This window comes from Amblyraja radiata, chromosome 7 (genome assembly GCF_010909765.2).
Source record: "Amblyraja radiata isolate CabotCenter1 chromosome 7, sAmbRad1.1.pri, whole genome shotgun sequence".
Lineage (NCBI taxonomy): Eukaryota > Metazoa > Chordata > Chondrichthyes > Rajiformes > Rajidae > Amblyraja > Amblyraja radiata.
In genome coordinates, this window is record NC_045962.1 from 85,746,986 (window position 1) to 85,760,006 (window position 13,021).

At 45.5% G+C, this 13,021-nt stretch overlaps 1 protein-coding gene across 1 annotated transcript in view; it reads right to left on the reverse strand.

Moving 5' to 3' along the window:
- Positions 1-1,399: 1,399 nt before the first annotated feature.
- eaf2 (ELL associated factor 2) overlaps positions 1,400-13,021 on the reverse strand; it is a 51,154-nt gene continuing 39,532 nt past the window's right edge. Inside the window, exons 6-7 of the mRNA XM_033024893.1 lie at positions 12,319-12,558; positions 1,400-2,341 (exon numbers count right to left, since the gene is read on the reverse strand). Coding sequence (XP_032880784.1) covers positions 2,298-2,341; positions 12,319-12,558 — 284 coding nt within the window. The 3' untranslated portion in view covers positions 1,400-2,297. The remainder of the gene's footprint in view (positions 2,342-12,318; positions 12,559-13,021) is intronic.

Here is a 13,021-nt window from a genome sequence, read left to right on the forward strand (position 1 = left end):
TGCTGGGGAAGTGGGTGCTAACAAAAGGATACAAACGTTAGAACTGGTAGGACAACTAGGATGGGGGGAGGGAGTGCAGGGATTACTTGATATTAGATAAGTAAACGTTCATACTGACTGGTTGTCAGCTGTCCAAGTGAAATACAAGGTGTTGTTCCTCCAATCTGCATATGGCCTCACATGCTTGTATCTCTTCATCATCACCTCATGGGGTCAAGGAGAGAGCATTCATGTCGCGGCCCTCCCTGTTCCCACCAATCTTTCCACCACAACGCACAAGAATCGACAAGGCAGACACCATTGTATGGAGATGCCGAGAAGTGTGTTCAACTCTGGCTGAACTACTTCTAATCTTGTGTGTGTGTACTCGATAAGAAGAAGCAAAAGGATTTGAGTATAGGAGCAGGGAGGTTCTACTGCAGTTGTACAGGGTGAGACCACGCCTGGAGTATTGCGTACAGTTTTGGTCTCCTAATCTGAGGAAAGACATTCTTGCCATAGTACAGAGAAGGTTCACCAGACTGATTCCTGGGATGTCAGGACTTTCATATGAAGGAAGACTGGATAGACTCGGTTTGTACTCGCTAGAATTTAGAAGATTGAGGGGGGATCTTATAGAAACTTACAAAATTCTTAAGGGGTTGGACAGGCTAGATGCAGGAAGATTGTTCCCGATGTTGGGGAAATCCAGAACAAGGGGTCACAGTTTAAGGATAAGGGGGAAATCTTTTAGGACCGAGATGAGGAAAACCTTTTTTCACACAGAGAGTGGTGAATCTCTGGAATTCTCTGCCGCAGAAGGTAGTTGAGGCCAGTTCATTGGCTATATTTAAGAGGGAGTTAGATGTGGCCCTTGTGGCTAAATGGATCAGGGGGTATGAAGAGAAGGCAGGTACAGGATACGGAGTTGGATGATCAGCCATCATCATATTGAATGGCGGTGCAGGCTCGAAGGGCCGAATGGCCTACTCCTGCACCTATTTTCTATGTTTCTATGTTTCTAAGAATATCACCTCATTGGGGAGACCTCATTGAAACTTACTGAATAGTGAAATGCCTGGATAGAGTGGAGAGGATGTTTCCACTAGTGGGAGAGTCGAGGACCAGAGGCCATAGCCTCAGTATAAAAGGAGATGTGGAGGAATTTCGTTAGTCAGAGGGTGGTGAATCTGCGTAATTAATTGCCACAGAAGGCTGTGGAGGCCAAGGCAATGGATATTTTTAAGGCAGAGATAGATTCTTCATTAGTATGGGTGTCAGGGATTATGGGACTTAGGCAACATAATGGAGTTAGATGGGAAAGATAGATCAGCCTTGATTGAATGGCAGAGTACTATTGATGGGCCGAATGGCCCAATTCTGTTGATACAACCTACGAACAATCCACTCAGCAATTACATGATGTTCTGCACACAAAGTAACAGCACTTTATTAAATATTTCACAAAATATACTTTACAGACAATTGATCACACCTGGTGTAAACATGCAGTTAGCAAAACGAGCTGCCTTGCTGGTATCAAGAAGGGACCAAGATTCTTATATGGTCCATCTTCCATGAATTAGGTTAGACAAGAGTGATGGCAGGCCCACTTGTTGGGTTTTAGGTTTTTTTCATATAAAAATCTGAACTTTTAATTTTTAATCTGTAAAATGAACAATTGGAAATTCCATGGCCTGATTACTGCAAGATGTGGTGCTTAGTTTAGTTTTGCAATACAGAGTGGAAACAGGCCCTTCGGCCCACCGAGTCCACGGCAACCGTCGATCGCCTGTTCACACAAGTTCCATGTTATCCCACTTTCACTTCCAACACACTAGGGGCAATTTACAGAAGCCAATTAATCTACAAACCTTTGAATGTGGGAGGATACCATGTGGTCACAGGGAGAACGTGCAAACTCTGTAGAGACAAAACCTATGGTCAATATCGAATCTGGGTTTCTGGCATTGTGCCGCCAGTAATTAAACTACTTTCTTTCGAAATGTATAGTTTGGCTGAGGCAATTATTTCTTAACAGATCATCGAGCAGAGAATAGGAAACAGGATAGACTATTATTTGATAAACTTATTTGGACATTCTCGCACTCACCAATTATACAACCTCAGTTCCGGCAGAAGGTGGTTCCTTACTGCAAAAAGGTTTATTAAAATATATTTATCTGAACCAACATGTACATGTATACACACACACACACACACCCCATTGTCTTCTTCTTTTCAAGGCAGGTTCCCAATTTGCTTTGCAGAGCCAAACTTCTGCTAAATGTTTTCGATACACAACAAAGTCCTTTCACTCAATCACTGTCACTTCCGGAGTCACTTAGTTGCAGATCGCTTCCTGAAGATTTAAGATTAAAACAAAATCAAAGATCTTTTCAGCTTCGTTTGGGTTTAAACCTGGACCTGCCCATGAGTGAATGGTCCAAGATAACAATCAAACGCATATGTTTCAACACTTCCTCGGGCTACGCATTGTATAATCACCGATTGTATACCAATTTCCCCCCATTGACAAGTGTCACAATGAACAGAGAGATATTCCAGCAATTTAAATCCTCAAGCAGATGTTTAGAGTACAACCGTGTCTCACATCTCAGTGTCCTCCATCTGAATGCTTCCTGCAAGATCTCCTGACTGCATTCGTACAATCAGCATAATCAAGGATGAATTGCACCCCGGACATTCCCTCTCTTTCCCTCTTCCATCAGGGGAAGTTTTATCAATAGCTAGGTAAATATTGTCATTTGATTTTGACTTGTCAACAGTTATATCGGCCTTACAAGCCATTAAGTAGCTATCTAGATCAGGATTCAAGGTTACAGGCATTAAATTGTAAGGAGGGATTATGGAAACTAGGGTTATATTCTCTAGAATTTAAAACATAGACATAGAAACATAGAAAATAGGTGCAGGAGTAGGCCATTCGGCCCTTCGAGCCTGCACCGCCATTCAATATGATCATGGCTGATCATCCAACTCAGTATCCTGTACCTGCCTTCTCTCCATACCCCTGATCCCTTTAGCCACAAGGGCCACATCTAACTCCCTCTTAAATATAGCAATTTAAAAAATAATGGCCAATTTGAACAAAGTTATCAGGATGCTAACGCTAACCCACAGATGGGACAAACCCATTTCCACAGATTGAAGATTCTCATCTTGGGATAATATTAAAAGTCCATTCAGGGATTAAACTAGAAAACTACACACAGAAAAGTTGAAACATTAACATAACCCTCTGTCATAGAGCATTGAGCACCAACAACTGGGAAATGGCGGCGCACACAGTTGCAGCGGCTCGATGTCCTCCCGGTCGGTGCTTCGTGTTTTTTGTGTATGTGTGCGTGTTGTTTTGTGCCCTGTGTACTTACTGTCGGGCGAGCAACGTCTACGGCCGGCAGGATCTTCTTAGGATTGGAGCCGGTCGCGAACGGGGGGTTACCGCCGAGTTTGTCCGCTCATACAAGATCCCGGCGGACATAGCGAGGAGCCCCGACTCTCCGTGGATCACCATCCCCGCGGGGAGGAGGCGAAGACGGCGCAGAGAGAGAAGGCAAAAGCGAGGCGGCAGGGCCAGCGCGCTGGCCAGGCTACGGAGGCAGCCACTGAAACCACCGCTTCCCAGCCTGTTTCTCACGAACGCCAGATCCCTCGCTAACAAGATGGATGAACTGAGGCTACAGACTGCAGCTAACAACGCCGTGAAGGACAGCTGTATCCTGTTGATCACGGAGACCTGGCTTCATTCTTTCATTCCGGACTCTGCTATCAAGCTAGCAGGCTACACAGCACAGCGTCATGACAGGACAAGAGACTCTGGTAAGAGCAGAGGTGGAGGGCTCTGTGTGTACGTGAACAACACCTGGTGTACAAACACAGTGATTGTGGACAGTCACTGCTCCCCAAACCTGGAGTATGTGACTGTTAAATGCAGGCCCATTTATCTCCCTAGAGAGTTTACTGTTGTCATGATAACTGCTGTGTACATACCACCGGATGCTAATGCTAACTCGGCTATCGGACATTTGTATGGTAGCACTAGCAGTCAACAGAGCATATATCCTGACGCTGTTCACATCATAGCAGGGGACTTTAATCACGCGGACGTGAAGAAAATGCTCCCCAAATTCTACCAGCATGTTAAATGTGCTACAAGAGGAGCTAACACACTGGACAAGGTCTACTCCAACATCAAGCAGGGCTACAGGGCTAGACCACTACCACACCTGGGTCAGTCGGACCATATGTCCCTGCTTTTAATTCCTGCATATGCCCCCCTCAGGAAAACCGCTCCTACCATCACAAAGACCATCACAACCTGGCCTGATGGTGCATCTCAGCAGCTGCAGGACTGCTTCGACAGGACCAACTGGGATGTGTTTGAACACCGGGACCTGGAGGTGTTCACAGACAGTGTACTGTGTTACATTAAAAACTGCATGGACACGGTCACAGTGGACAAACACATCCGGGTCTACCCCAACCAGAAGCCCTGGATAACCCGGGAGGTCCAGAGGCTGTTAAAAGAGAGGAACACTGCTTTTAGGTCTGGCGATAGGGCTTTATACAGCACGGCCCGAGCTAACCTGAAGAGAGGCATCAGAGAGGCCAAATCAGACTTCAGGAGGAAGATAGAGGACCACCTGGACAGTAATAACAGCAGGCAGGTGTGGCAGGGGATCCAGTATCTCACCAACTACAAGACCAACCTTGGAGCTGCTGAAGGTGACGCCTCGTTGGCAGAGGAGCTGAACCTCTTCTTGCTCGCTTTGAAGTGGAGCCACCCGAGACAGCCACATCACACCACATGGTCCACAGCAGCCTAATCCTCAAGATAGAGGAGCATGAGGTGAGGCGCACGCTGTGGGCCATCAATCCAAGGAAGGCTACTGGACCCGACGGCGTCTCTGGACGCGTGCTGAAGGACTGCGCAGACCAGCTGGCTGGAGTCTGTACGAGGATTTTCAACCAGTCTCTGGCCCAGTCCACTGTTCCACCCTGTCTGAAGTCCACAACCATAGTCCCCTTGCCCAAAAAAACCCACATCTCCAGCCTCAACGACTACCGGCCAGTCGCACTCATACCACTGGTGATGAAGTGTTTTGAAAAACTGGTCCGGGGTCATATCACATCACTCCTGCCCCGAAGCTTTGACCCCCACCAGTTTGCGTACAGAGCAAATAGATCTACAGAGGACGCTGTAGCCACAGCTCTCCATGCTGCACTGTCCCACCTGGAGCAGCGGGGGAGCTACGTGCGGATGCTCTTTGTGGACTACAGCTCTGCTTTTAATACCATCCTTCCCCACAAACTGGTGGACAAACTGGGGGACTTGGGACTTCCACACTCCACCTGCATGTGGATAAATAGCTTCCTGTCGGGTCGCAGCCAGAGAGTCAGAGTGGGCCATCACACATCCACGGCCCTCAACCTCAGTACCGGCTCTCCACAGGGCTGCGTGCTGAGCCCCCTGCTCTACACCATCTACACACATGACTGCACCCCCGCCCACCACAGCAACACCATTGTCAAATTTGCGGATGACACTACGGTGGTGGGACTCATCTCCGGGGGGGACGAGTACGCCTACCGGGATGAGGCGGAGCAGCTGACAGTGTGGTGTGGAGAAAATAACCTGCTCCTCAACACCTTAAAGACAAAGGAAATAATAATAGACTTCAGGAAGAATAAAATGGACATGGTACCATTAATTATCAGAGGGGACTGTGTGGAGAGGGTGGCGGATTTCCGTTTCCTGGGAATCCATATTGAGGAGGACCTGACGTGGAGTGTGAACACCTCTGCGCTGCTGAAAAAGGTCCAGCAGAGACTGCACTTCCTGAGGGTGCTCAGGAAGAATAACATCACTCGGAGACTGCTGCTGTCCTTTTATCGGTGCTCCATTGAGAGCATCCTAACACACTGTGTATGCGTATGGTACACCAGCTGCACAGCGGCTCAGAGGAAAGCGCTCCAGAGGGCCATTGACAACGCCCAGAGGATTGTCGGCTGCCCTCTCCTTACCTTGGAGGACTTACACAGTTCCCGCTGCATCAAAAAATCCCAGAGTATTATAAAGGACATTTCCCACCCCGGACACTCCCTGTTTGAACTGTTGCCGTCAGGCAGACGGTACAGCTCTACAAGGACAAGGACAAACAGACTTAAAAACAGTTTTTACCCCACTGCTATAAAGGCACTAAATGTAGCCGCCAAGGAACGCAGGGGCGATACATACTAAGGGACTGTGGTACACTGTGAAATCGGTCATGACCAGCTGCATCTCTACGTGGTGCGGCAGCTGTACAGCTGCGGACTGGAAGTGCCTTCAGAGAGTGGTGAGGACAGCGGAAAAAATCATTGGGACTTCTCTTCCTTCCATCATGGACATGGGGTACAAGCGCTGTCTGATTAGAGCTAAGGGCATTACCAGAGCCCCCACACACCCACAATTTGGATTGTTTATACTGCTTAACTCTGGGAGGAGGTACCGTCAACAGTCAAGGCAATCAAAACCCTGTTTGAAAAACTTGGGTTCCTAATCCATCCAGTAAAATCAAAATTAACTCCTACCAAGGTAATTGATTATCTAGGATTTACTATCAATACAGTAACCATGTTGGTGACTTTGCCTAAAGGCAAACAACAAGACTTGAGGAAAGCCTGCAATGTTCTGATAGAAAAACACAAACCAACTATCAGACAAACAGCAAGTGCTATTGGCAAATTGGTAGCTGCCTTTCCTGCAGTACGCTACGGACCTTTGCATTACCAGCATTTACAGCGGGCAAAGGAACGAGCATTGAAATTGCATGCAGGTCAGTTTGGCAAATCAATGCGGTTACCAGCTGAAGCCATTATTGAACTACAATGGTGGATGGCAAACATAAGACTCAGCTCAAGAAAAATCTTACTTGAGAGCCCATCAGTGTTTCTCCAAACCGACGCAAGCGGTTTAGGATGGGGAGCCACAAACACAGTCAGGAGCTGTGGAGGCAGATGGAATGAGCAAGAGTCAACTATACTCCAACTATATGGAATCAATTACCTAGAATTGTTGGGGGCACAATATGGACTCAAGTCTCTCTGTAACAACATGCAACATGTGCATGTTCAAATTCAGATTGATAACACTACTGCGGTAGCATATATCAATCACATGGGTGGTGTAAAATCTGTATCCTGTGACAGATTATCTAACCTCATTTGGCACTGGTGCATCGAGAGGGATATTTGGGTCACGGCAGTATATCTACCAGGAAGATATAACACGGTGGCAGATGCAAGGTCACGAATGTTTAATGATAATATAGAATGGATATTGAATCGTACGGTATTCAATGAAATAACTATACGATTTGGCACTCCAGATTTGGATCTGTTTGCATCTAGATTAAATCATCAATTACCCAGATATGTGTCCTGGGAGCCAGACCCAGGAGCAGAGTCAGTGGATGCCTTTTCCCTAAACTGGTGAACTGGGGAGGAATGTATATTTATGCATTCCCACCATTCTGCCTCATAAACCGATGCTTGACTAAAATCAAGCAAGACAAAGCCACAGGCATTTTAGTAGTACCAGATTGGCCTACACAAGCCTGGTTCCCGAAAATACTGGGGATCATAGTCCAGCCATTAATGGTTGTACCTAAGAGGAGAGATCTCCTAGTAAACCCAGTTTCAGGGAGCAGCCATCCACTTTCTGACCGGATTGATTTGTTGGTTTGCAGATTCTGAGGAGGCCATTTCAAGACATTGGATTATCCGAACGAACTGTGGATGTCATCACAAAGGCATGGAGGGACAGTACCAAAAAACAGTACGCCACTCATATTAAGAAGTGGGAAGCTTTCTGCCATGCAAACGATATAGCATACAACACAGTTCGGATAATGGATGTCTTGGAGTTCCTATCAGCCCTGTACTATGACTATAAATTAAGTTATAGCGCAATCAACAGTGCCAGATGTGCACTATCCTCCTATCTGACACTGGAGGCAGGGCACGGGCCGATAGGAACGCACCCCTTTGTAATAAAATTCATGAAGGGAATTTACAATTCGATACCCCTAAGGCCTAGGTACACGGACACATGGGATGTGAGCATGGTACTGACCTTACTTCGTCAGTGGGGACAGCCAACGGCCTTATCTTTGTCTAAACTAACATTGAAAGTGGTTATGCTGATGGCGCTAATAACAGCCCAAAGAGTCCAGACACTACAAAAACTGCGACTGGACTACATGACCAGCAACACGAATAACATAACATTCGTTGTTAAGGACCTGATCAAACAGAGCAGGCCAGGAATGCCAGGGATGAAGATCCAGTTCCTGGCATATCCAGAGGACCAACGATTGTGTGTGGTAACACATTTACACCACTACCTGAGAGTCACGGAGAACCTCAGGGGCTCAGAACAATCGGTCCTCATCAGCCACAAGAAACCACACCGAAAGGTGTCGACACAAACTATCTCCAGATGGTTAAAGGAGGTAATGGTGGTAGCGGGAATAAATACTCATATCTTTTAATCTCACTCCGCCAGGGCTGCATCTACGTCGGCAGAAAGAACGATGGACGTGCCCCTTGATGACATCCTAGCAGCTGCAGGATGGGTGAACGAAAGAACGTTCCAGCGGTTTTATAACAAACCCATAATCGGACCAGGGGTATTTGCTCGTGCCATCTTAAGTTCTGTTACCTAGTTTTCCCACAGGTTTGGAGGGGAAGCAAATAAAACATTTATTTTTCCTTATTTTAAAGCATCAGTGTCGTTACTAACTACGTTATGTCTGAATGCTTTAATAATACTCTCATCCATGGTCAATCCATTCAGTGAGTGACGCCTGGATTCGTAACCGGCGTAAAATCACAGAGCTTTGAAATCTTCACGTAGTCACTCACGTGACTCCGAAGTAAAATAGTAAGATTAAACGAGAACTTACCAGTTTGTAGTTTGATCTTGATTTTATGAGGAGTTACGATGAGCGATTACGTGCCCACCGCTCCCATCCTCATGTTATCAAGGTCATATGGAAGTTCTAGTTTTTTCACAATCTTACTATTCTCAGGTCTTCTTTGTTATCTGTGATTTAACACCGCTGCTTTGAAGATTGACGCGCACGCAGACGGACGGCCCTTCTTCACGTAATCGCTCATCGTAACTCCTCATAAAATCAAGATCAAACTTCAAACTGGTAAGTTCTCGTTTAATCTTACTATTCTATTCTATTCTATATTCTATTCTATTGAAACAGGCCATTCAGCCCATGCCGACCTGCATGCCCCATCGGCACCAGTCCCACCTGCCTGCATTTTGCCTACATTCTTCTAAACCTATCCTATTCAAATGTTTAAACATTGTGATAGTACCTGACTCAATTACTTCCTCTTGCAGCTCATTCTATACATCATCACATTTTGTGTAAAAAAATGTTGCTCCTCAGGTTCCTATTAAATCTTTTCCTCCTCACCTTAAACCTATGCCTTCTAGTTCTGGGAATCCCCTACTCTGGATAAAAGACTCAATTTACCCTATCCATTACTCTCGTGTTCTTATACACCTCTAAGATCACCCCTCATGCTCCTATGATCCAAGGAATAAAGTCCTAGCCTGTTCAATCTCTCCCTATCACTCAGATCCCAGAGTCCTGACAAAATCCTCGTACACCTTCACTACGCCCTTTACAGCTTGTTTGAACACTTCAATTGTTAACATTAGATCTAAGATTGAAAATATTTTATGAAGTGATATGGGGCAATAACAAACAGGTGTTTAGAATTGGGTCCCCACTGTTCAAGCCGTGTTCTGCGGACTAAATGGCCTATGCCCATCCCCATCTTTTTAAGTCTGAGGAAGGGTCTCGACCCGAAACGTCACCCATTCCATCTCTCAAGAGATGCTTGCCTGTCCCACTGAGTTACTCCAGCATTGTGTGTTTATCTCCCAACCTTTTAACTATATTTATAACTAATTTTAGTGGGCAGCACAGTGGGCAGCATACAGTGCCAGAGATCCGGGTTTGATCCTAACTACAGATGCTGTCTGTACACAGTTTGTATGCTCTCCCTGTGACCCCGTGGGCTTTCTCCAGGTGCTCCGGATTCCTCCCACACTCCAAAGACGTACAGGTTTGTCGTTTTCACACCTTACCTGTCCATATCTCTAGACTCCCTCTCCCCTGACTCTCAGTCCGAGGAAGGGTCTCAATCCAAAATGTCACCCATTCCTTCTCTCCAGAGAGGCAGCCTGTCCTGAGTTACTCCAGCATTTTGTGTCTATCTTCAGGTTTGTAAGTTAATTGACTTCTGTAAAATTGGCCCTAATGTTTAAGAATGAACTAGTGTACGGGGATGATAGCTGGTTGGTGCAGACTCAGCGGGCTGAAGGGTGTTTTCTGCACTGTATCCTTAGAATCTAAACTCCACTGTCATACAGTTGACTGTGGGTTATGCCACTGGCTAATCACTTGCAGGTTCAAAGTACAACCATCACTGATTATGCAATGACAGAATCAAAGTACACAGAGCCTGGCATTCACATAGCAGAGGCAACTATTTTTCTCGCTTGCCAACAGTGGAAAGGCAAGGCACTGTCGCCTGGTCACCGACAGTAGTTGCCTCTTGCCCCAGTGGCCTAGTGGAAATAGCAGTGGGAATATTGGGACAACCTTAGAAACAGTGCCTTCCATAATGTTTGGGACAAATCATTTATTTATTTGCCTCTGTATTCCACAATTTGAGATTTGTAATAGAAAAAAAATCACGTGTGGTTCCAGTGCACGTTGTCAGATTTCATTAAAGGCCATTTTTATACATTTTAGTTTCACCATGTAGAAATTACAGCTGTGTTTATACAGAGTCCTCCCCATTTCAGGGCACCATAATGTTTGGGACACATGGCTTCACAGGTCTTTGTAATTGCTCACTTGTGTTTAATTGCCTCCTTAATGCAGGTATGAGAGAACTCCCAGCACCTAGTCTTTCCTTCAGTCTTTCCATCACCGTTGGAAACTTTTACAGTGGCCTCCATAATGTTTGGGACAAAGACCCTTCATTTATTTGTTTGCCTCTATACTCCACAATTTGAGATTTGTAATATCGCATGTGGTTAAAGTGCACATTGTCAGATTTTAATAAAGTCCATTTTTATTCACTATGTTGGAATTACAGCAGCGTTTATACATAGCCCCCCCCCCCCCACCCATTTCAGGGCACCATAATATTTAGTATGCAAGTTATATTTGGCTTGGGCGAGTTTCTTTTGATTTGAAGATATATTTCCTGTGTGTCAAAATCTACTACCTGCGACACCACTGCGCCACGCTGGCAAGCTGTACGAGTATTGCGTACAGTTTTGGTCTCCTAATCTGAGGAAAGACATTCTTGCCATAGAGGGAGGACAGAGAAGGTTCACCAGACTGATTCCTGGGATGTCAGGACTTTCATATGAAGAAAGACGGGATAGACTCGGCTTGTACTCGCTAGAATTTAGAAGGTTGAGGGGGGGGGATCTTATAGAAACTTACAAAATTCTTAAGGGGTTGGACAAGCTAGATGCAGGAAGATTGTTCCCGATGTTGGGGAAGTCCAGAACAAGGGGTCACAGTTTAAGGATAAAGGGAAATCTTTTAGGACTGAGATGAGAAAAACGTTTTTTACACAGAGAGTGGTGAATCTGTGGAATTCTCTGCCACAGAATGTAGTTGATTGGCTATATTTAAGAGGGAGTTAGATGTGGCCCTTGTGGCTAAAGGGATCAGGGGATATGGAGAGAAGGCAGGTACAGGATACTGAGTTGGATGATCAGCCATGATCATATTGAATGGCGGTGCAGGCTCGAAGGGCCGAATGGCCTACTCCTGCACCTATTTTTTACGTTTCTATTTATTTATTTATTACACAGAGAGTGATGGGTGCTTGGAATGCACTGTCAGGGAGGCAACTATGATGGTTTAAGAGGCTTCTGGATAGGCACATTGTTATGCAGGGAGAGGCAAGGTATGAATCATGTGTTGGAAGATAGTTAGTTTATCTTGGCATTATGTTTGGCACAGGTGTTGTGGGTGAAGGGAGTGTTCCTGTGCTGTACTTGTCGGAATTATAATAATAATAATAATAATAATATATGTTATTGTCATTGTACAATGGTGTAACCAGATTTGGTTTGCTTCTTCCATCCAATGACATAACTTAAATCAACTAAAACATTTCAAAAACAGTAAAACGATTATCCAATGAAAGTGTCACATGCCTAAAATTTAAAATTATTATTTGTTTCATTAACTAATAGTGGAAAAGCAAGTTACTTACGTAATGTGTTAAGAGTTTCTTCAGGTTCGTTGACAGCCTCCTGTGGTAGTGGCGTTGATGTTAATGGCATAGAGGCATGAGAGGAAGGCACTATGTTGGGAGGTAGAGGTTGAGCTGGCTTGTGTGCCTCGTCTTCAGAATCACTAGAGCTTTCATTGCTCGAGGAGGAGGAGCCCTTGGAGTCCGACGAACTATCCGATGAACTCATCTGGTCCATAGCGCCAACCTCTGCCATCAGCTCTACAACACAGAATAACATAGAAGGTAGATAAAGGTCCTTGAGGGTCAGGGAGCATCTCTGGTGAACAAAACATAGAAACATAGAAAATAGATGCAGGAGTAGGCCATTCGGCCCTTCGAGCCTGCACCTCCATTCAATATGATCATGGCTGATCATCCAACTCAGTATCCTGTACCTGCCTTCTCTCCATACCCTCTGATCCCCTTAGCCACAAGGGCCACATCTAACTCCCTCTTAACTTTAGCCAATGAACTGGCCTCAACTACCTTCTGTGGCAGAGAGTTCCAGAGATTCACCACTCCCTGTGCGAAAAATGTTTTTCTCGTCCTAAAGGATTTCCCCTTTATCCTTAAACTGTGACCCCTTGTCCTGGACTTCCCCAACATCGGCAACAATCTTCCTGCATCTAGCCTGTCCAACCCCTTAAGAATTTTGTAAATTTCTATAAGGTCCCCCCTCAAT